The sequence below is a fragment of the Ictidomys tridecemlineatus genome, chromosome 7 (assembly GCF_052094955.1).
Source record: "Ictidomys tridecemlineatus isolate mIctTri1 chromosome 7, mIctTri1.hap1, whole genome shotgun sequence".
NCBI lineage: Eukaryota > Metazoa > Chordata > Mammalia > Rodentia > Sciuridae > Ictidomys > Ictidomys tridecemlineatus.
Window position 1 is genome coordinate 41,026,896 of NC_135483.1, and position 24,069 is coordinate 41,050,964.

Consider the following 24,069-nt stretch of genomic DNA (forward strand, 5'->3'; position numbering starts at 1 on the left):
TTAGTGTTTTGAGAATTTTCTAAAAACATTGAAATAATTTTATTATTACTAGTCTTAGGAAGTCGTACTTTGTTAAACACAGAACCATGAATAACAAGTCAAAAAGCTTTCTAGAAACTTTTATTTTTCTGTTGTGAATAACTGCTTTTTTCCAGTTACCCTGAATGATTTTATAAATTTCATTAAAAATTTTTATAATATCTGATGTGGATCCAGGAAATAACAAAAGAATAATTCCTTCCTAAAAGAAATAAAAACAGTACATATACTAAAAGGTTCTGATTAAATTTTTTATATTTTAGGTCATAATTCATTAACTAGATTATAGCTTGGCAAAAATTTTAAAGAGTTTTTTAGTGATGCATGGTGTTCCAAGACAAGGCAACATTCCAAAAAGTTACTTTTTTTTTCCAAATTGCAGTACCACATATAATTGTTTGGTATGATAGCACTTTTGTTTAAGACTAAAATATAAGCTTTATGGACACTTGTAAAACCTATTGTCATAATGCCTCAGTACCTTTATTGTATTTGATTACACTCTTGTTGAAAACTGTAAATTTACATATCAAATGACACATAGGTTTTAATAAAGGTAAAAGAGAAAAAAAGCTTTTTATTTAAGGCTTTATGAAGTAGAATTTGTAATCATACCTTTTCTGGTGTTGAAAACAGGGAGTCTTAAAAAGAAGCCATGAAGAATTGTTAAAATCTTTTTTTTCTTTTTATCTATTGTTGCAACTTCAACTAGGTATAGTGAATTAATCTGAAATGTTTTGAAATACATATTTTTTTTTTACTGGAACTTATATTAAAAAAATCACATAACACTAGGGTAGAATGTTGAAATGACTAGGGTATATCATTTTTTAAAACCTTCATTTTTGGTGAGCATAAATTTCTTTAATTATTTTTCCATTTTAGTAGGATTTCATTTTGAGGTGAAACCCATCAACTGAATATAAAGTTTTACAGTTTTAGTAATCCAGAATTTCAAGTCATTTAAGATGAAAATGGAAATAAGGTTTACTTAAAATTGATTTTCTTCTTCTGTAACATCTAAGTCGTCATCATCTTCATCATCGTCATCTGCTTGTTGATCCTTTCTTAGCCGACAGGTAGCTATCTGTTAAAATTAATATTTTAAAAATAAAGATACTTATTAAAATATTTTTACATTCTTGGTATCTTTTTATATGCCCTTACCAAGGGTACATAGAAATTTATCATATATGAAATTAACCATTTAATTCTGGTTAGATAGCTACCAGTAAGTAGTAACAAAATATGGACTCGGTATATTATGAATAAAAAAAAATTCTTGGGTTGCAAAAACAGCATTAGTAAATCATCAAAAGGATGGCAAAAACAGAAGGATATTTCACCTAGGCATGTCACAGAAATACTGATATAAAAATAGTGGGACTTAAATGGAATGAATTGAGAATCTGAATTCACCAGCTTACGTTCGGCATGTGCTTTTAACCCTTTCTAAGGGTGATTATAACTCCTAAAGGGTTATTATAACTCCTAGTGGACACTTCTGGTTGTTTCAACTGTTAATATTTTTTGTGCATCTTGTGGGTAGAGGCTAGGGATGCTGTTTAATTAATATCTTTACATTGATAGGATAGTATAACCCTTCTCCTAAGTTACGTGGTCCCAAGTCAATAGAGCTAATGTTGAAAATCCTAGGATAATGTACTATGCAAACATAAGTTAACTTAGGTAATATTTAACTAGTTTCAAATAGTCAAAACTTTATATGTAATATAATGACTAAGTTTATGGAATATATGTGCAAAGCACACATTAATGCTGAGAGAGTAAAATATAATTTGGTTGAGGGAAGAAATATGTAATTATAAAGCAGAAAATGAATGCTTAGAAGAGAATCAAATAAAAATAGAAGGTATTTAGTCAGATTTCTATTTTCATCTAAAAGTTGTACTTGGAAAATATTTTGTTCAGTTTTAAATTGTGAAGGCTAGATACAGAAAGGTCAGAGCTCTCTAGACTATAGTTTGGCATGCTATCCTCGGTCCAGTTACTCTTGGCTTTCTGGATGTTAGAAGAAAAAAGAAAACTGGCTCTTTTTTTTTTTCCTCTAAAGAGCTGTATTGCTGGAGTCATGAAAATGTTCAGTGTAATTCATTTTTTGGGTAAATCTAAGTGACAGCGAGATTTAAACTGAATTTACAATCTATGCTCTTCATACCAGACAACAAATCTACATTAGCATTCTTCTGTCTTTTCATCTCTGCTCTCAAAGAGTTCTGTTTCAGAGAATAATGTGTGACTATAGAAGATAAGAAATAACAGAGTGTAGTTTTCTGTCCTTTACAAAACAGAAAATAGCTCCTGATAGAGTAAAGTATATGACTGAACGGAAACATTTTAAATACAGAAAAGCTCCAAAGGCAGAAACTTGGATTTAAATGGTTTTTAGCTTACCTGTCCTGTTCCAGATACACACTTAGTAGACAGTGATCTCTGCAAAGGTGATTTTGAATTTGCTCTTACAATATCTAAACGAGATGAATAATCTTGTGGATACAGAGAATTTCGGAAAACCTATTGCAAAGATAAAATAGTATTTTTATAAAGGAGATACTAAATGAAAATCTAGACAGTCAAGTTAATCAAGATTTTTTAAAGCATACCCTTCATGGACAAAATTTGAATTATTGTGAGTTTAAGACGATAGTCTCTATCCACTGGAACTGTGTACAGTGAAGGGGGATATAGGCAATAATTCTGGTCTTCAAAGAGTATGCAAGCTAGTAAGGCAGTTGTAGCTCGAATACCTTTGTTTCTTTTTGCTCTGCCTTTTCTTGACTCATCAATTTAACTTCATTGCAGCATTGCTATGGAAAATCACATAAGAGTAAACTGGAGCCACTATTAATTCATGGATTCCAATCTCATTAGGATCTGGAATGCCATGACCTGTCAGTTTTTATTCCCTTAAGAGAGTATTTTCAAATCTTAGCACTCTACTAAACTTAGGATCCTATCTCTGGTTTTTTCTTTCCCCATAGCTCTAACATACTATCTCTGGTTTTTTCTTTCCCCATAGCTCTAACATACTATCTCTGGTTTTTTCTTTCCCCATAGCTCTAACATACAGACTAACAAGTGTGAATTTCTTCAACTTCCCTTTTTCTTCAAACTCTTCAATGTATCCTTATTTTAAAAAGCAAGCATCCTGATCCTTTCCAATGTGTATTTTTTCTTTAGAACTTTAAATGTACAAACAAAAATTTTGTTCATTTTTCAAAGGTTTCCTTTAGAAAATGAGCTCCAGATATATATTTTTTTAAACTTCAAGGTACAGTGTTACTTCTTAAATTTTTCTAAAATATTCTACTTCATCTCTATTTTTTAGCAAACTACAATAGGGCTTTCACTTTCCACAAAAATCCCTTACCAAAATCACCAAAATCTTTGTCTTCCCTGTCCAATCCTGAAACTTTTCTTTTCCATGGCATTAGAAATCTCTTTTATTGTGCTAGCTGGCTAGATTTTTGAAAGCTAGATTTATTCATATCTCCTTTCTATTGCTTATGCCCTTTCCCTTAGGCTATTCTTTTAAAAAAATGTTTCTCTGAAAGAACTTATCTTACCTTCAATTAATTCTCTGTGTACTCCACATACTCTTTTGATAACCACATTTCATTCTCCCAAATTTGTTTTTGACTAGCACTGTCAAATAGAATTTTCTGATTTGATGGAAATATTTGATGTTCTGTACTGTCCTAAAAGATGGCTACTGGTCATGTGTGGCTACTAAGCACCTGATATGTTTATGTGGCTGAGGAGCTGAATTTACACTTTAACTTATATAACCTTAAATAAGCCATTTATACCTAGTAGCTTATTATATTGGGCAGTGCAGCTCTAGACTTAATTTTATTGTGAAAGGCATTAGCCTTTCTATATATCTATATTACCTAGTAGACCAAGCTATAAGCCTTTCTCCCTAAATTTGTTACCTGAGGTACTTTTAATTTTACAGACTATAGAATTTTCTTTATAGCTTACTTAGATTTGCCTTAAGACCAAAAGTATATTATTTATTTTTTTAATATTTATTTTTTTTAGTTGATGTTGGACACAATATCTTTATGTATACGTGGTGCTGATGATTGAACCCAGAGCCTCATACGTGCTAGACAAACATTCTACACTGAACCACAACCCCAGCCCCATATTATTTCTGTATTAAAAAATAAATATTTTGTGGTGGTTGACTCTGGTAGTACCAGAGACCAAATACCTTAGGTGACATCCAAGGCTTAATAAACTTACCTACCATTCATCACTTGTAGTTTACATACTTATATGGAGAACATATATAATGTTATACTGTGCCTTTGCAATTCCTCAGCTTGGGATCCCGACAAATTCATCTTTCAAGAGCCAAGTCAAATGCTTTCCCCTGTTTTCTGATCAGTAGCTCCTACTGTTCTTATTCTCAAGAATATAGTTATGTCTGTTTTTAATGGATTAAGTATTTGTTGCCACAACTACTGCAGGAAATGTTTTCTTTTTGCAAGTCCTCCCAATAGATAATTTATGAACTTAAACCCCACTTTGTAGGGAAAAGGAGACCCAAATCAAGTGATTTCGGTACACATTCCTTTAAACCTTTGCCACAACTACAGTAGGAAACGCTGTTTTCTTTTTGCAAGTCCTCCCAATAGATAATTTAATTCACTTTTGCCTAAAGAATGATTTAATATGAACTTAAACCCCATTTTGTGGGGAGAGAAAAAGGAGACCCAAATCAAGTGATTTCTGTACACATTCCTTTAAACCTTTAAGAACTGCAAGACACAAAAGGAAACTTAGAAGACAAAACTTGTATTTTGGGGCAATTCTGGGATACTAATTAGGGTAGCAGGTTTCTAAGGACTAAATTCTATTTTGATGCCAGACAGAACACTGGTGTCCAGGTATGATATAAAAACTGGATAACTTATTAATCAATTGATATTTTTTATTTGAACATTTTAAACGTCTAGCAAAGATTGAAATAAGCAGAAAATGGAAAACATGGAACTTTTAGAATAAGCTTAAAACAGTTAAATATTTATTACAATTAATCTTTTGCAAAACAACAAATCTGCTGTTGAACAGATCAACAGAAAGATTAATTTATTGGCAATAGTGCATTTTCCAACATGATCCAAGATCTCTTCTAGGTGTGGATCTCAAGATCTGAAATGATTGCATAGAAGTGATTTTTGAAGGGGCCCAACATTACTTATGTGAAGAACAAATAAGGTAAGATAGTTTAAATGTAATCAGAGTGCCTAACTGCAAAAAGTTGACTGATGCTGAAGTATCATCTCAGTGGTTCTCAGAGAACATGGACTACATGGAAGAACAGTGAATTATTTCTCTGTCCCTCCCTGTGTATTTTCTGTATTTCCAAGAATCCTTGTATTTATAGGGTCCTTATCCTCTTGGGACCTACTTACTGCTTTTGGTTTATTGAAGAAGTGCTTTCCCCTGTACTGTGAACTATTTAAAATACACTGCTCTATATTCACAGCAGCTTGCCCCAGGACTTTTTTGTCAGTCATCCTCCTTATCTCTCAAGTCTTTGATTCTGGAAACTATTTGGAATGCTATTATCTCATACAGCATTTTTTTAATGGAATTTTAAAACTTAAACAGCTACATAGTATTTTTTTTTTAATGTTTGAACTTCCTGGTATATTTTAAATTCCTGCTTTGATCAGTTAGACAATTTTTCACAATATTAAATCCTCAGCACTTAGAATGATGCCTGTTATAGGTGCTCAATAAACACAGGTGCTCAATAAACTGGGAGAGGGATCTTGGAAGCTTAGCCCTGGTTTCTTCCAGGTTTTGCCTCTTTCACCTTCTCCCCATATTGATTTTACTTTATTTATTTATGTGCTTTTTGCTGTAATAAATCATATCTTGAGTACCACTAAAAACATATCTACCACACACCCTGGGACCTTTAGTTTTCATGGATCTGTCTCCCATAGACTGATTAAGAGGTGATTAAGAGTACTGGTAAGAGGAATTACAAAGGAAGCTCCTGAATGAGAGGGAAAAGTCTTAAGGAACAAAGGACTTCAAGAAACTTTAGAATCAGTTCACAAGTGGAATATGAAAGTTATTAGAAAAAGACTGAAAGTGTAGGGGATCATTTTTAACCTGCCCCTTAGTAAAGTGTTGTTTCTTGCAAGAAATGATTCATGTGATTCACCCAAAATCATACTTTTGGTAGTATGGTGTAGAGGATTAAAACAGCTTTGTAATCAGACCTCTGAATTTGACCCCCAGCTCTGCTACTTAACAAGCTATGGGATCTCTGGGAAGTTTTTCATTGTGATTTGGTTTTCTCATCCATAGAAATGAAGATGGGAAGAAGATTAAAATAACTAGCATAGCCAAAATGTATGAATCAGCCCAAAGTAATCACTATAGAAACATTTGCTATTTTATAAATGACAGATAAAAACTTAATCTCTTTGAAAACAACATGAAAAGGAGTGAAAAAATTTAGTATTTAAAGCAGGTTACACTTACGAGGTCATCTGTTAACAAATGATATAACTATGATCACATATGCATAACTGACATAAAATCAGAAACAAACATAATAAACATGCACCCTTCTTCATTTTAGTTTCCTGGAAACAGTTGAGTAATCAGATAAGAAGGCTTAGAGGATATGTTTATGGATAGTTAAGAATATTTTAAAAAGATGGGGAGGGAGGGTAGTCTGCAGAATCTGCAAATGGGAGACACTCCCAAATCAGCCAGCCATTTATTAATACAGAATTCTGGTTAACTTGAATATTTTCTCTCATTAGCAAAAACCCTTTCAAGCCATTTTTTTTTTTTTCTCCTTTGGATAGATAAGGTAGGGTATTTGCTCTTTGGGTGTGCTTACTGAAGTCCAGGCTTTGATACTTACTGATTGGCCAATGTTAATTGTTAATTGGACAGTCAGAATTATTTGCATTTAAGTAAAACTCCTGTCAGCAAGCCTGCATAAAAACCTAAATTTATTTCATGGCTTAGTAATTTACCCAAAGCCAATTGGAATTCAGATCTTGGTATTTATTAGCGAAGTGGTCACAGATAATGAACTTAAAGCCTCTAAGCCTGCTTCTGTAGTTGTAAAATGAGACTAAAAAGCAACTATCTCATAGGTTTGTGAGAGGATTGAATAAGAAAATAAATGAAAAGTTTTGGGTATCATGTATGGCATAAATATTCAAAATGTTGCTCAAATCAATGTTAAGTACATGTTAGTATTTATATCACCAGAGAAAATGCACAATTTTTATTTCATGTAATAGTTTGATGTAGATTATGTTTTACTATAAATTGTCTTGGAACTTTACTATGGTTAATTTGAAAAGTTAAAAAATAACTGGAAAAATGAGAAAAGTCATGTGTTTGGGACTGCACATAATAATCACCATTGTAGTGTTCGAACTTTTAAGATATTTTTACTTATACAAACTAATATTCTCTTTGAAACATTTTCATATTAACAGAACCATATTAGACATAGTCCTACCTCTAGATCTTCATCCTCATCAATCTTTTGTATATTCTGGTAGGCAGCAGTATAGACCTCTAAAGCTTTGCCATGAAATAACATTTCAATTGTGATAAATTCTGAAAATATATTCTAGAAAAACAAAGATTTGTATTTAGTCATTTCAATTGTTTTATGAATGTAGTTAAAAGTACTTATTCCCCTCTACAGTCTTTACATTTTATGAAAGACAAAGGTATCTTGTTTTTCTACAAGACAAAGTACAAAAGATAAACCAAAATAGATTTCATTTGTAAACACCTTTTATGGCAGAACCTTAAAATTATACAAAATGTTTACTGGTCATACTCTATCAGTTATCTTTATACCTGGTAATTGACAGCTATGAAAATAAAGATCTGACTAAAATGTATGCCAGCAAGTTCTCTGGTACATGCCTTTAAGTATTCCAGTTAAGTTTTGAAGCTGGTATTTTAGTAACTCCAACTGATGTTGAAAAAACAAAACAAAACAAAAAACAAAAACTGTATTCTGGGATAAGAGATTGTTAATTATGACCAACAATGACTCTTATTGCACTTATTATATAGGTCACAGAGGGCTTTGGTATACTGACCTAGCAACTGACTTTTATAAACGGCATGATGCTAAGTTATAGTTTTGGATTTGATGCTTAGACTCGCCAGATACCCAAGGATGCCTTAGAGGTGGAATAGCTTCTGACCAGGACAGACTTTCTTAATTGCTTATCTCCCTAAGATAATTGCTAACCAGTTAGGAATCAAGTGCCTTTAAGAGTGTGGAAACTCCTACAGGGAAAACCGGAGAGTGAAAGAGACAAGCCATATCACCTGTTCAAGAAGTAAATCGGCTAAATTAGAAAGTATTATTTACCAACTAATATTAGAGCTTCCAGCAAGATGTTTAGTGGAGTAAGATATTTCACTACATATTTTTGTTTAATAAAATTGATTTTTGAACACTATAAATGTATGATCTGCAGAAAAAAATTAAAATAAAAATTAGCATTTTCTTTTTAAAAAAATATTAACAGGCAAGCAAGGGGAAATGAAAACTTAGAGTAGATGCTCTTCAAGAAAGGATGACAACAGATCTTTCTATCAAAAGGAAAAAGTTATATATCTACCTCATAATTACAAGAAAAATATTTAACAATATTCTAAAAACGCAAAAGTAGAAAACATAAGCAAATATGTTGGGGACAGCAACAGTTCTAGTATGACACCAAAGCAGAAACCAAAACCACCAATAGACTTAGCAACAAAAACCAAGGTTTAAGGTGGCAGAAATGCCATAAGCAGTAAAAGTGAAATATATATGCAACACATCTCTTTAGAGTTAATTTTCTTAAAGAGTTGTTTCAAAAAAGGGCAGCATCCCCTAAAGAAATAGTTTATCATTAGACACATGAAAAAGTACTTAATGCTTTAACAGTACTAATGAAATTATAATACTGATTTTTTTTTTTATTTACCCATCAGCTGCATGTATGTTTATGCAAAGTCTAATAGGAAAAGAAACTGTTCAATCTTTGCAGACATAAGGTTTAAAAATTGTTATTACAATTAGTGTGTGTGTTCTTTGAACCAGGAACTCCACTTCTGGCAACTTATCCCAAGAGAATAACTGGACCAGAACAAAGGTTGAAAAAAGCCATCTGCAATTGCAAAATAACCTAGATGTTCATTAAGCCTGGTTAAATTAATATCCATATTACAAAATACTGAGTAAATCAAAGGGGAATGACACGGATCTCTACTTTTTACCATGAATGTGTCCACAATAAATTTTATATTTATTATAATAGTGTCTTCCCTCATAAGTATGTTGTGAGGAATAAATGAGTTTATTTACATAAAATGGTACCTGCTATATAGTCAGTGCCCAAGAGATGTGTGTTATTAAATCTTATTTACTAATCTCCGGTATATGTGTATAGGATCAAGTGTGGAAAGATCTAAACCAAAATGCTAGCATTATTTTTTGAATGCTGAGATTCTTGTTTGTCTCTATAATTTTATGGAAAAATCATGATATTATGTTTATAATAAAAGGAAGCTATTAAAATTTGTTTCTTGCTCACATCAACTACTTCACCATATACGGAAAACTACAAATATAATTTAAAGATGTAAAGGAAAATTTAACAGTCTAACTATTCCATATTCATGGTTTAGAAGAATCAGTCTTAAGATGTTATTCCCAAAATGATGTATAGATTTGATGCAATATTTATTAAAATTTCAGCTGACTTTTTGGGAAAATTGACCGATTCTACAATTAATACAGCTCCAGAATAGATAAATCAATCTAAAAAGAAAATAGAAGACTCACACAACCTGGTCTTAGAACTTACCACAAAGCAATGTTAAGACAGTGTGGTACTGCATAGGATAATTTCAGACCAATGAGAGAAAGAGTCCAGAAGTAAAAACATCTAATTTTCAACAAGGATATGACCATTCAATGGTCATATTCTTTAACATTCTTTAACAAATGATAGTATGACAATTGGGTAATCTAATGCAAAAGAATGAAATTCAGTCTTTAGTGCACACCATTTACAAGAATTAAATGGATAAAAGACTCAAATACTCTTGTATTAAGAACTAAAACTATTAGAAGAAAACAAGGATCACAGATTTAGTAACAAAGTCTTAGCAACAAATCAAAATAAGCTGGACTTCATCACAAGTTAAAAACTTGTGCTTCACACGACACCATTAAGATAGTGAATAAGCTACTGAATGGGAGAAAATTTCAAATTTTTATAAGGAACTTTTATCCAGAATACACTAAAAAGCCCTTACAACTCAAAAATGTAACCCAATTATAAAAAATATTAAAATATGGGGAAAATATCAAAATAGCCATTTATTTTTTTACACCCAGTAGTAGTATAGCTTCGATCAAGAAGCCTGATGAATAGGAAGTACTGAAATTAGAAACCACATATGCTGCTAGTGGGGGTGTACAATGGTGCAGGTGCTTTGGAAAAGTCTGGCTACTCAGTTACTATATGATTCGATAGTTCCACCCCTAGGTATGTATGCAAGAAAAAATGTCCACAAAAACCTGGGCATGAATTATTTTTATTTACATCAGCATTAATAATCTTAATAGCCAAAGGGTAGAAACAATCCAAACATTTACTAACTGATGAATGGATAAACAAAACATCCATATAATAAATGGAATGTTATTTGGCCATAAAAGAGGTACTGATGCATGCTCCAACATGGATAAGCCTTGGAAGCATGATAAGTGAAATAGTCACAAAATACTATGCATGATTCCAATCCATAGACACATAAGATATGGACTACTTAAGTGTGGGAGGTAGGCAGGAATTTAGAAGCTGACAGTCCAAGGTTGAGGTGATGAAAATATTCTCAAATTGGTGATTGCCCCAAACACAAAATCAGTAAATTTATACTTGGAATTTGGAACTGGGATTGAATGCAAGGCGCTGTGCCACTGAGCTGAGTCCCCAGGTCACACTGGCTTGTTCACTTGCGCGCTCTCTTTTTTTTTTTTGAGACAACTAAGTTTTGAGGCTGAACTCAAACTTTTGATCTTGTCTGAGACACTGGGAATACTGGCATGTGCCACTGTGTCTGGCTTATCTCAACTTTTTAAAGGTGAAGGTTTCTTCCTGTACCTCATCCCAGAACCATCAGAGGACTTTCTGTTTTTAGGGGCATGATACTGCAGGCAAGGAGAAGGTATTGGAAGCTCTTTGTACAGCCCCTCCATTTCCCATTTCAGGAAATCCCAGTAGCAGGCATTTTCTCTGGAAATTCTGCACTCTCATCCTCTGTGCCTCAATAGTTAACTTGGTGATGCTCAAAGAATTAACACTTGTAGAGTTAGCAAGCATACAGGTGGAACACAAAGTGAGCTCAAAAATCAGAGATGAATTTCCATGTGTAAAAATGTTTTGCAGGCACAAGGAAGAGTCAGTGGTGGAGGGAGAAACTCAATTCGCATTACTAACTAAGGAAGCCCTTAGGCAGCAGTGGAATCAGGCATACCTCCGAAGTGTCCATTCTCATTTTTCATGTGAAAGATAACTATCTAAAAAAACCTTGTTCCTCTAGTTCCCGTGAGAGGATATTAATTGTAGGACTTCATGCCTCCCCCCCACCCCTTTATTCTCTCAGCTTGGTAAAAGCATTTTTCTCAGGGCAGCCTCCTTAGATTCTTACATAGCAGAGTGCAAAGCCTGTGACTGAATTGAGAAAGTAAAGTTCTGAAATCCTTTTGAAATTATGATAGGAAAGGAAATTAAAGATGCAAATGAGTATTGTTTCACGGATTTCAGAGAGGCATTATATAATTAACTGGCAAATAATGTTTATTTTATTGATAAGATTATACCTTATAAAAGTAGGAAAGCTTCTTTCTGGTAATAAGTGGGGAGAAAAATTTTAAAACTTGCTACTGGAAAATTTTCAGTGACCCAAAAAGACATCCTTAGGTGAATTTTTTAAAGTATATAGTTATAATCAGTCCTTCTTTCCAAGATACATAAACAAAAAGCCACCAAAGACCTGTTGAATTTCATGATCCTGTAAAAAGGTTTCTGTCTAATGATGTGTTACAAGAAATAAGGCAATGATTGTGATTTTGTTAACTAAAACATCTTATTGTGGTGGTGGATGAAAATTTATATGGTTGGCTATTACCCTATTATTTGATAATAGCTATTAGAAAGCCTTGTGTAATAGATATTAATGATAGTGTTTTACAATGGAAACCACAGATTTTTTAAAAAACCCGGTTTATAGCTTGTTTCTGTCTATGGTACTCTGGCGAAGTTGTACCTCTGCTTAATTATTTTTTTTTTTTAATTTTTGTATATTGTGGATTGAACCCTGGGGCTACATTCCCAGCCCTTTTTAAATTTTTTTATTTTGAGATAGGGTCTCACTAAGTTGTTAAATTTGCTAAGGCTGGCCTCAAACTCGGGATCTTCCTGCCTCAGCCTCCTGAGATACTGTGATTACAGGCTCTCTGCTTAATTTCTTAATAACACCACCCATTCTTGTGGGGCTATTGTGAAGATTGAAAGATAATTTACATATCAAATGCCATCTGATACATAAAAACATACTGTTAGTTTCCCTGAAACAGTCTTTGGGATAAAAAGTTGAATGTCTAATCTCTGGTTGAAATGCAGCTCCTTTGCCTACCATTATTTTCACATTATATGTTTTGATCTATAACATCTTTTTTCATAGAGAGTATGGTCTAAAAAAATCAGTAATTTTTCATTAGTTTGAAAAAATAAGGTTAGAAAACTTTTTTTGAAACTTAATTCTTAATTACCTTTATATCCTTGATTTTCTGTTTTTCAAAATTGTCAATAGTTTCCTCCAGATGACGAGTTGTTCGGGTAGCATCCATTGTTGCTCTCTGTAATTCAGATTCTGCCTGTAGAAGTATTCCCCAACCAAAGATATGAAAATCAAATCAATATCCATTCTGTTGAGTCTATTCGTGTTACTAATGTAGTATTGGCTTTTGACATAATAGTATAAATTTTTAAATATTATATTTTACCACATACAATAAAATGATTTATATAAGACATGTAGAATAAAGAATTTTGAATCTATTAAGTGACATGATTCATGATTTCAAACAAAAATCCTTCCCTTCTATAAAAATCATCTTTTTCCTATCACTCTAGAAAGATTTACTGTGAGACTACTTTCTGTTTTCTAATACTTGTATTTCACTACTTATAACATTTATCATTCTTATCCTTTATTTTCTCTCTTCCCCTTACCACTTTTTTAAGAAAGGACTTCGGATTTATTAGTAAGTATTTTCAATTCTCATGTATTATCTCAATTTATAAAACAATAAAGTTTATCTCATAGGACTATTTATTGTATGGATTTGATGGAATCATCTTTCTATAGGACTAAGAGAAACACACAGTAGAAGGACCTGTTGCTATGTCAGTTTCCATAACTGAGTCTAATTTTTTTCTTTTCTTTCCTTCCTTCCTTCCACAACTGGGAGTCTAATTTTCTTTTCCTGTCTTTCTTTCCCTCCTTCCCTTTCTCCCTCTCTCCCTTCCTCCCTCCCTATCAATTATCTATCATAATTGAAATATTTAAGGTCAGCAAGTATATATCTAAAGTCTCTTACTATACCACCTTGCTTAGGTTTAATAGTTCTTCAAATGTTCTAATTTTATAATATTCTTAATCCAGTGGAACAGTATATACCCTACAAATATCTCAGATACTAAGATTACACTATTTCTATGTAGCATATACATATTAAAAAATTTGTACACTAATAACTAATTTAATGCTTTGCTTTATGTATGCTGAAATGTACTACAACTATCTTGATATGTGCTGTGTAGTCAATATGGTAACCACTCGTTGCATATAGCTATTTACATTTAAATTAATTAAACTTAAATACAAATGTGGAAACTGGTTCCTAGGGTATTCTAGTTGCACTTCAAGAACTCAACAGTCATATGCAGTGACAAAGTACTGTTGAATGCTGAACATTTCCAATTTAATCATGTACTTCTTTTTAAAATTGGTGCATTAAAATTATACATAACAGTGAGATTTGTTGTTACATATTAGTATGTGTACATAACGTAGTTTGTTCAGTTTTCATATCTGTTTCTTTAAACATCTCTTTCAATAGTTGCCCAAACACATTTAAGTTGTTTTCTTCAACAATAACAGAGATTTTTAAAGTCATAGACCAATTTTCTGATTAAATTCTAATCAAGTTGTTTCTTATGCTAGAATTATATTTGCTAAAAAGTCTCACATATAATCATTTAATAACTGGGGAAAATTTGCATTTGTCATTAAATTTCTATGATATGTCATATTGTGACATTTAGCCATTGGTTTCTTTTTTAAGGAAATGTATAAATTGAAATAAGTAAAAGGGTTTACTATAAGGATCCATTTCTTGATACACCACTTTATTACCCACCTGTGACTGGAATTTTTCATAAAGGAAAAAATACATTTCAAAGAGAACAATTTTTTCAGTAAACTAAACTCATGTATTCTTACAGAACTATATACTTAGCTACACAATTTCAAGATACCAAACACTAAAAAATGAATTCATTTATATCTGTGTATACATTTATCATATGGAATGTAAAGTCTAACCACAGAAACTCTCAGCTTAATCATACTGGTATTAAATATATATATAAACACACATATATATATATTTTTTGCTTTGGAGTTTGTCATCACAGAAATGTAATATAGAACTGTTTTGGAGATTTATAATGAAAAAAAATCAGCATTTGATGTCAATGTTTTGCTGAGAATATTCAAGCAAATTAATTCCTAATACTATTAAATATAACTGATTCAGTTCTTGTGACTATTTCCTTTTGATTCATGTCTTTTTCATTCCCAATTATTGATATTGTCACCTTAAAACATATAAGTATATGTAGAGTTCATTAAACTAGGAAAGCATTGGGGACAGTAGCCATAGCTGGGACCTCTATCTTAACTTACCATCCTTCAGCAACTTGTATTCATTTTTGAAAGTCTGAAATAAATTTGATTGAGCATAATAACTCATCCAGAGTCTCACAGCTAGTTTTAGGAAAGTGAATATAGATTTTTTAATATTTCTTCCTTTCACTGAAAATTCTTCAAAATTCTTATGTATACCAATTTGAGTAGAATATGCTATTAAAATATTAAGATACAGCTATCATTATATTAAAGGAATCAGTCAAGAGTTTCAGATAATTATAAAAGGGGGAGCCAGATTGGTGTTTTTCAAACTTTGTTACAGAAAGCTTGTTCCGAAGTCACCTGGGGCTGGCCTTAGTAGTGAGCTGGCAAAGATCTAGGATTCATTATCTTTTTTTTTTTTTTTTTTGTGTGTGTGTGGTACTGGAGATTGAACCCAGGGCCTTGTGCCTAGGAGGCAAGCACTCTACTGATTGAGCTATATATATCTGTAGCCAGGATTCATTATCTTTATTAGAGGGACTTCATTTTATTTTACATATTGAACTTTAGAATACTTCTGAACAAAGAGTCAGTCGAATTTTAAGGATGTATCCTGGTAAAAATACTATGATGCTGTGATTGAATATTTTTATATTTTTGTTGAATACATTTATCTGTAGATTGCATTTATTTTTCTAGTCTCAGGTTGTCAAAATACGTAAGTTGTAGATCTTGGCAGTGAGCAAATCAATTCACCTATAACAATAATCTTTTCTATTGTTGCTTTTAATTCTTCCCATACAGAACACTTAAGTCAGAAAAAAATCTTCATCTAGAAATGCTTTCATTTCTGTATTGAGTATCAATACTATTATTCCTGTTTTAATTGCCAGTTGCTTGGGATTCCAGGTGTTATATTTGACCTGTCTTCATATAGCCCTCCCTGCCAAGAACAAAACAAAGAAAATATTGATATCTAGCTTAATTCTTAAATACTGGTGCTCTTGCCTGGCTTCTGACTTGATTTCTAGGTGTCAGTCATGAATTTTCCAGCATTCTCTGGTTTGACTTGCTTAAAATGGATTCTATAATCTCTAGTTTGAGATCTTAAGCCTCAACAATTGTCTAGATGTTCTTATCAGAGCCTCCAAAGGGTACTCCCAGCCCTTAGGCTGCCCATTTTTCTTAAGTATAAGGTTGGGCTTATGTACCTTTGGTCCATGGGAAGAAGGACCAGGCAACTGGCGCAGCCCCAGATCACTGTTCGAGGGACTCCCCTCAGGAATGGAAGTGTTCTGGAACCTCAAATGCCCCCAAAGAGCCATTCCTCATGTGGTTTCTGGCTGAGCGGAGTAGTAACAACCTTAAGGAAGTAGGAAGGAGACACATAAGGAATGGGAAAGAGAGGCAGCAGGGATAAGTTAGTGTTTTCTACACAGTCCTACCTATCCTCATTGCTAGCACTTAGCAATTATTTTATGTTTTTATTAGTCATGAACAAGGTACATTTTAGTTTAGGAAATAGTAATGTTTACTATAAGGACCTTGTTTCAGCAGATACTCCTATTTAGATTCTTTTGTGTCCATCTGTGGACCTCAGTATACTCTCTGAAACTCCTGAGGGTATTTGGCTGAAAGTCATAATTATGGTTTCAACGTGAGTTACTTTTTAAAGGATGAAAGGAATTATTATAGGATTTTTTCTTTCCTCTTTTCAAAAGTGGGACAGAAAGGCATTGATATATTAGCAGTAATGATAGGTCTTTAATTTTATAATTAATGTTTAGTAATCACCATGGAAAAACAACTCAAAAATTTGAATTTACTCTGAAAACATCTGCATTTATGAGTGGGTTGGTTGTTTGTGGAAACAATATAAGGGAATTGAGTTAGGTGGTATAATCTCTTTACAATGAGCTAATTTCTATAGTGAGAACTTCTAAATACAGTTTTTTTTTCATTTTCAGCATTATATTAAAAGTCTCCACAATTTAAAACTATAAATGAATAATTTCCATACACATTTACTTTTGTACTGCATACCTTACAAAACACTTTTTTAAGACCAAAATTCAAAGGATACAATTATATGTCGATCAGATGGGTTTCGTTGCCGTGTTCTTTCTAATTGACTTAACTGCTTAGCTTCTCGATTCTTTGCTGTTAGTGTTGCTTTCAGGTCATCCTGCAAATAAGCATTTTTTGTTAATTTCTGATTTAATAAATAAGACACATTGTTTTATGAAAGGAAGAATGCTTTTATTTTCATTCAGGCACCATTATCATAGTTATCATTATTGCAGGAGGTGTGTCAGAAAAAGGGAGAGAAAGAGCATGCATGTTTCTTTAAAAATCTCTCAAAATAATGACACTCAATGCAAAGCTACAACCATACAATATATTTACATATATACTTTTGATTGTGGTGGTGGTTACACAGGCATACACATTTGAACACTTACAAAGGAAGGAATTTTATTACATGTAAATTATATATTGATTTTAAAAACAGAACTTTTTGTCACATTCATTTTAAAAATACAAGTGTCATATCTGCTTTGAAAAAATATATAAACAAAAATAAACATTCATCTAATAAAACAATTTCTGTCCATACAGTCTTCATGACTATAAATATTAAATATGTTTAAACATCCATAGTAATGTCTTATGCTGCTACAGTAGTATACTTAGTTAGTAAGCTCACTAAAAATATTTCATTATTTTTAAATATCCAAAAATTATCTTTCAGAGTATGTAAACAGAATGATTCCATGTAATTTGTATTTTATATTAAAAGGAGAGTTGGAAACCTCATGCCCTTTGCCAGAATACCTAATAATAGGATAAGAAAATAGATTTACTTACCCGTTTCATTTTTACAATGGTTCCATAAGCTTTCAAAGGTTCAACTACTTTGGCTTCAAGTCTTTCAACCTATTGAAAATTATTATAAAATATAACTGAAAAGAAACTTATAAAGATATCAAATTTTAAATGCTGAAATAAAATGTTGTTTATTTTGAAATAATCACTGTACAGATTAATTTTTAAATTTTAAATTAAAAGTCACTTTTTAACCCATCTTTTGAGTAAAAGGATACTCACCAGAAATTGGTAAGACAGAATATAAACTCAAATACGTTAAAAACTGGTAAGCTCTACAGTAACAGTAAAAGTAGAAAGACAAAAAAAAAAAAAGTCTGAGATTTCTAAGGAGCTTAGTGTTAGTAGTAGTTTTCAGGTACCTTTCAAGACATCTCAAATTTAATACAGCCACCATTTTCAGTTGTTTAGCATATAATGTTAGACTAAATATTCAGATATTAGATCTTTCCAGAAAATTGAAGCTGAAAGATCTAGCATACTGAAAACAAGCCTCAAAAGCAAAAATGCTTAGGGATTACAATATTAGCTGCAACTTTTTTCTGACGACCATTTGTGAATTATCAAACCCTAGATCACCAGTGGTCTGTATTGCTGATGAAAGTATATTGCTGTATTTTTTTTACCCAGAATTAATCAGTTTTCCTTAAACATAGTTATAATAACAAAGTAATTTAAATGATTTTTTTACTAATAAAATTAGTAGAAGGAACTGAAGAAACTTTTTCAAAATAGACAAGTGCATATATAAATATAGCATAAGAAAAAAGAAATTTTATGTCAGAACAGGTAATGCAAATGACATTTTTTTAATTGCTAAAAATGAATACATATTTTTATGGCAGGGAAAGCTTTTTTTGATACATATTTATATAATGTAAGATCATTTCATATTGATTTTCCTTTAGTTTTTGAAAACCAAATGTTATAAAATGTTTCATTTAATATTTTAGAAAATATTAATATTTTAGGAAAATGAAGAAAAACAATCAAGTTCTCACCTAACTTTTAAATATTTGGAATCCCAAAGTCAAAACCATGAATAATCAGGAGAGTTTAGTCTATATCATTTCTTATAATTCATATACTGACTCTATAGTATAAGGATTACCATATTGGTTTTTTTTCTGTTCTCCTTTCTGTTGCCTACCTTTTGTCATTAGCACCTCCACCATTTGGTAAGCAAGGAAAATAAAAGGAGAACAAATGTAAATCAATTCACTTTGCTATTTGATAATAGCATTAATCTAGAAAAGGGGGAAATTATTGGCTACAATAAGATTTTATAATTACCTGTGATTGTAAATTAGTTTTGAAACAAATGCCCAGTTGTGTATTCATGTATAACTGAGAAATGTCTATGACAAGAACTCAACATTTTCCTAAAAGGTACCGGAGAGTTTTTTACTCAAATTTTTGTATGTATAATAATGATGGGTTCAAATATTAGTGTTCGTTTTATTTTTTGGTAACTGAAATTTTTTTTAGGCTTTAAAAAAAGAACCAAAAGCACTGATAAAAAGCAATGGAGTTCTAACTGGGCAACTTCTGACAAGGCAACTTGAGTCTTGAAACAAAATAAATACAAGTGAAAGCACTTATGAAATATTAAAGGGATTAAAAAATTAGAAAGAAAACAATCACAAGTTCCTGGCCACTCAAAGCAAAGCAAAACAAACCAACCAACCTCACCTCACAGTGTCTCACTATGTTATAAATCATAGCCTTGCCATTGGTCAGTTATAGATCATGAAAACATCAGTAATAGCTTGCGCATTTAGTAACCGTTCAGCCATTCACATTGCCATTCTCAACATTTTCCATCTTCGTCATACTTTTAAATGTACTTAAGTGCACACAAAACACAAGTCGTGATTTTTTTCCCCATAAGCACTAGGTTTAAAACCCTCTGTACAAGGGCTCCCCTTCACCAAAGCTGGCAAATGGGAAAGACTTCAAATACACCCTAAATTTTAGTTCGAAACGGTAAATCACAAAAAAGCTTCCCTTTAGTAGACTAACACAATGTTGAAGACAAGAAAATATGCATTTATCATCAAGTGTGCGTTTGCCACTGCAGTGGTAGATTATAATCAAAGTCTTCAGGGGTTCCTTCATCCTCTACTTCCTGGCTCATTCATCAATGACGCTCTGACCTCATTCCATACCTCTGCTTGCCGATAATCCTGAAGTTTAGCAAACTCATCAGCAAAGTTTTTCAGGCCCTGCTTTAAATTTGGGGTCTCTGTAGAGGCATACACGTTGACTTCATTCACCAGGAGGTCTGCTTTGTCTCTCAGTCTGGCAGTTTTCCGTACATAAGCAGCAAAGATTTGGCACAGCTCTCCAAAATGCTTCTCCACATTTGTGACAGCATCTTGCAGTTGTCTGGTTTGAGCGTCCCTAGAGAAAAAGGTGACACAAAAAGCAAAACATTCTCGTTAAGATGAGATGGCTTCGCGTTAATTTGATATGAAACATTCTTGGGGCATTCTGCAGCCGTGAAGGCGCAAACCCCCTCAACGATCCCACGGTCTTCCGAAGCGCGGGGCGAATTGCGCTCCTCCAGGACCCCTTCGGATCCCGGCCTCCCTATCCAAGACCCTGCAGGCCCGTAATGAGGCCCGGACCACGCGGGCCTCACTGCAGCGGGGTTGCGACTGCTTGTGCCGCTTCGGACCGAGCGGCCTGGGCGTCCGGCAGCTTCTCCGGTTTCTGCATTGCCAGCGGCAGTGAGGGACCGGAGGAGCGGTGGGTGGCAGCCAGCCCTGCCCTGGGCCCTCCGGGGTCGCCGGCATTCGCTGCAGCCCGCGGAGGTAGGCCCCTGGGCGCGGAGAGGGCTGTGCAGCCTCCGGCCCAGGGTCGGAATTCGGCGCGGTGGGCCCCTTGGGGAGGCTCCACTTTCCCTACCCCAGCCTTAGCGTTAGGGCGGCCCTGGGCAGCTAGGCCCCGGGCTGTTACCGGTTTTCCAGGCTGCGCCTCAACATCTTGCCTCACGAACCGCCAGAGACCCTTGGCTAGAGCCCAACGACGGGGGGGCTCGGAGACTCCCGAACGCTAGCCGCTGCCTCCGGGAGCCCGAGAGCCCGCCCCGCGCGCCGCCGCGCCGGCCGGGGCGTTTCTATGGAAACGCGGCGCGCGCCCCCACGGTCAATGCCCGAGGCGACCAGTGCCCAGCCGGAGCCGGAGCAGAGCAACGCAGGGAGGGACGGCGACCACGTGCCCACCCGTGCAGGCCAGCGGGCGCCGGCAGCGGATGGGAAGCCTGGACCTTTCATCTTACCTATGCACTGCTCTTACCAAACCCCCTGTGTCCAGTTCTTAAGCAAAGGAGAGAAACGCCAATCAACTAGGAACCAGGAGGGGGACCTAAAACTAAAGGCAAATGGAGTCCAGGCTCTGCTTATGCGAAATTAAGTCTCCTAACATTCTTGTCTGTCTGCATTTCTCTGTGTTGAATATGAAAATGTGGACTCTTGGAAGGTGCCTTTGGAAGAAGTGCTTACCACGTAATTTTTAACCTTTTATTTACTTAGCAAGTAATTATTGAGTTCCTACTGTGTAGAAAAGCTTGTGTTAGATGCTGGGAGCAATACAAAGATAAGAACCAGGGGTCCCTGGCCTGAAGAGCCTGAGAGTTTGATGAGGAGACAGACATTTCAGCTGTTAAAAAGACACTCAGATAATAAACAGATTTTTTTTTTTCCTTTTGAGCACCCCTGTCCTTTCTATCCTCTTGGCATTTGCTTAAGCTGCTCTTCCAAACAAACCTGAGGTCTAAATTCAAGCTTTATTTGCCTCAAGAAACCCCTCTGGACTTCTCCCACACTTGGCTCGTCCAGGCAGTCTGGGGGTCCTTTGCAGCAGTACACTGTGCTGATTTTTTACTGTTCCTTGACTTTAAGCTCTTTGAGGAAGTGGAAATGTGGTTTTGCTCAGGGGTTTTATGGTTTTGTATTTCTCAGGGCCTCATGTGACAGGACGAAAATGTATTTTGCACAAATGGATGTCCCTAAGACCTTTATTACCTCACCTTTAGAACTTCTCTTACTCTCTTGTTACAAAATGTTATCTCTCTTCCCCCCTTATATTCAGTCAGCAAGTTAGCTGTTGAATGCCCGCTGTGTTTCAGGTACTAAGCTCAGAGAATGGTGTGATTACCAGAAGTCAGAAGAGTATTTGCTTTTATAAAGCTCATAGTCTTGGGGAAGGGATAGATGCTAATCAAACAAACAAATATATGTAATTAAGGTATATATTTTTGTATCAGCTTTTGCTGTGTAATAAGTCACCACAAAACTTAGTGTCCTACAAAAATCCTTTGGCTAACTCAGGATTCTGATTGGGCTGGGTATTACTTGGGTTCTGTTCTGGTAAGCCAGTGCTGGGCCAGCTGATCTTGGTGTGTCAGCTGATTTGGTTTGGTGTGGTTTGTATGTGTTCCCTAAGGGTTCATGTGTTGGAGGCTTGGACCTAAGTATGACAGTGGGAGGTGGACCTTTAAGAGGTGGAGCCTAGGGTTAGGACCTTCAGTCTTTGGGGCCCTGCCCTTGGAAGGGACTAAAGAATTTCTGGTGGGATTCTGGTTAGTTCTCTCAAGAGGATTGTTTTTAACTCCAGAGTCAGGCCACACTCTGATATGATCTTTTCCTCCCACACATGCTCTGTGCTCTTGTGACTCATTCCGCCATGAGATCATCCCTAGATGACCTAGGTGGAGCAATTGGGTTCTATACCCTTAAGCCTCCTGGTATGCATGTTTTAGCCAGCTTTTTGCTGCTGCGACAAGAACAACTTTTGAAAGGAGAAGCTTATTTTTCCTCAAGGTTTCAGAGGTTCTCAGAGATTCAGAGCCGACTCCATTGGCTCTGGCCAAATGAGGCATCTAGGCTGCAGAGACAGGGGAAAGGTTCCACAGGGAAGATGAATCCTTTCTGGGTTTGCCCCCAGAGACCATCTTCCTCCAGCCATGTCCCGCCTGCCTCCAGTTACCACTCAGCCATTTAAGCTAGGATGGGTTAATTATGTTCCAGCTCTGACAATCCAATTATTTCACCTTCTAACATTCCTGCATTAACATAAGAACTTTTGGAGGACCTTATATCCAAACCACTACCTGACTCTGAACTAAATAAACCTTTATTATTCAAATAAAATTAGGCTGCCCGAGTTATTTTATTATAGTAATGCAAACCAGACTAGTACAGTGTTTTGGGGTAGGCAACCTGTTGGCAGGAGCTAGCCAGGCCTATTCATGTGGTTTCTGGGTTTCAAATCACCAAGACAGTACAAGTCCCACTGCACAAGTGCCTTTCAAGCCTCTACCTGTGTCATATTTGCTGATATCTTTTTTTTTATTGGTTGTTCACAACATTACAAAGCTCTTGACATATCATATTTCATACATTAGATTGAAGTGGGTTATGAACTCCCAATTTTACCTCAAATGCAGATTGCAGAATCACGTCGGTTACACATCCACAATTTCACATAATGCCCTATAAGTAATTGTTGTATTCTGCTACCTTTCCTATCTCCTACTATCCCCCCTCCCCTTCCCTCACATCTTCTCTCTCTACCCCATCTACTGTAATTCATTTCTTTCCTTGTTTATTTTCCCATTCCCCTCACAACCTCTTATATGTAATTTTGTATAGCAATGAGGGTCTCCCTTCATTTCCATGCAATTTTCCCTTTTCTCTCCCTTTCCCTCCCATCTCATGTCTCTGTTTAATGTTAATCTTTCCTTCCTGCTCTTCCTCCCTGCTCTGTTCATAGTTGTTCTCATTATATCAAAGAAGACATTTGGTATTTGTTTTTTAGGGATTGGCTAGCTTCACTAAGCATAATCTGCTCTAGTCTCTTTCTGCTGATATCTTTTTGGTTGATGCAAGGCACATGGCCCAGACCGGATTCAGAGTGAGTAGGAACTACTGTTGTTAAGGGTAAGGGTAGTTGGTTAAGCGAAGGAAAGAATTAGTGCCACTTTTGCAATCTAACATGGGCACTCAGGGAACTACATGACACCAAGAGAATACATCCTAAAAAGCTTTGGTTTGAATTAGTTGCAGAAGGACTTCATTGAGAAAGTGATATTTGAGCTGAGATCTGAAGAATGAGAAGGGG

At 34.7% G+C, this 24,069-nt stretch overlaps 2 protein-coding genes across 7 annotated transcripts in view; one reads left to right on the top strand and one right to left on the bottom strand.

Annotated features, from left to right (window-relative positions):
• Rbm12b (RNA binding motif protein 12B) overlaps positions 1-24,069 on the top strand; it is a 355,955-nt gene that overhangs the window by 18,703 nt on the left and 313,183 nt on the right. For 4 of the 6 annotated variants that reach the window (XR_013423913.1, XR_013423917.1, XR_013423918.1 and 1 more), the window contains one exon: positions 5,208-9,650. The exons of the other annotated variants lie outside the window; for them this stretch is intronic. The gene's annotated coding sequence lies outside the window, so the exon portion shown is untranslated. Of the gene's footprint in view, positions 1-5,207; positions 9,651-24,069 lie in introns of those variants that run through there. 6 annotated transcript variants of the gene reach the window in all.
• On the bottom strand, positions 104-21,113 carry Cibar1 (CBY1 interacting BAR domain containing 1). The gene is made up of 8 exons (XM_078016921.1): positions 20,905-21,113; positions 20,112-20,346; positions 17,926-17,994; positions 17,141-17,242; positions 12,911-13,015; positions 7,577-7,690; positions 2,455-2,574; positions 104-1,126 (listed from the first exon to the last, which is right to left on the bottom strand). Exons 1-8 carry the CDS (start codon positions 20,928-20,930, stop codon positions 1,031-1,033), a joined length of 867 nt encoding a protein of 288 aa, XP_077873047.1. The 5' UTR covers positions 20,931-21,113; the 3' UTR covers positions 104-1,030.

What these genes read in the sequence shown, in the direction of transcription:
- Cibar1 (XM_078016921.1), bottom strand. Translation starts at nt 20,930, where the DNA reads ATGTTGAGGCGCAGCCTGGAAAACCG. An exon ending in AGGATTATCGGCAAGCAGAG is followed by an intron (nt 17,995 to 20,111) that starts GTATGGAATGAG and finishes AATTTTCAATAG; the next exon opens with GTTGAAAGACTTGAAGCCAA. An exon ending in GTGTATCTGGAACAGGACAG is followed by an intron (nt 1,127 to 2,454) that starts GTAAGCTAAAAA and finishes TAATTTTAACAG; the next exon opens with ATAGCTACCTGTCGGCTAAG.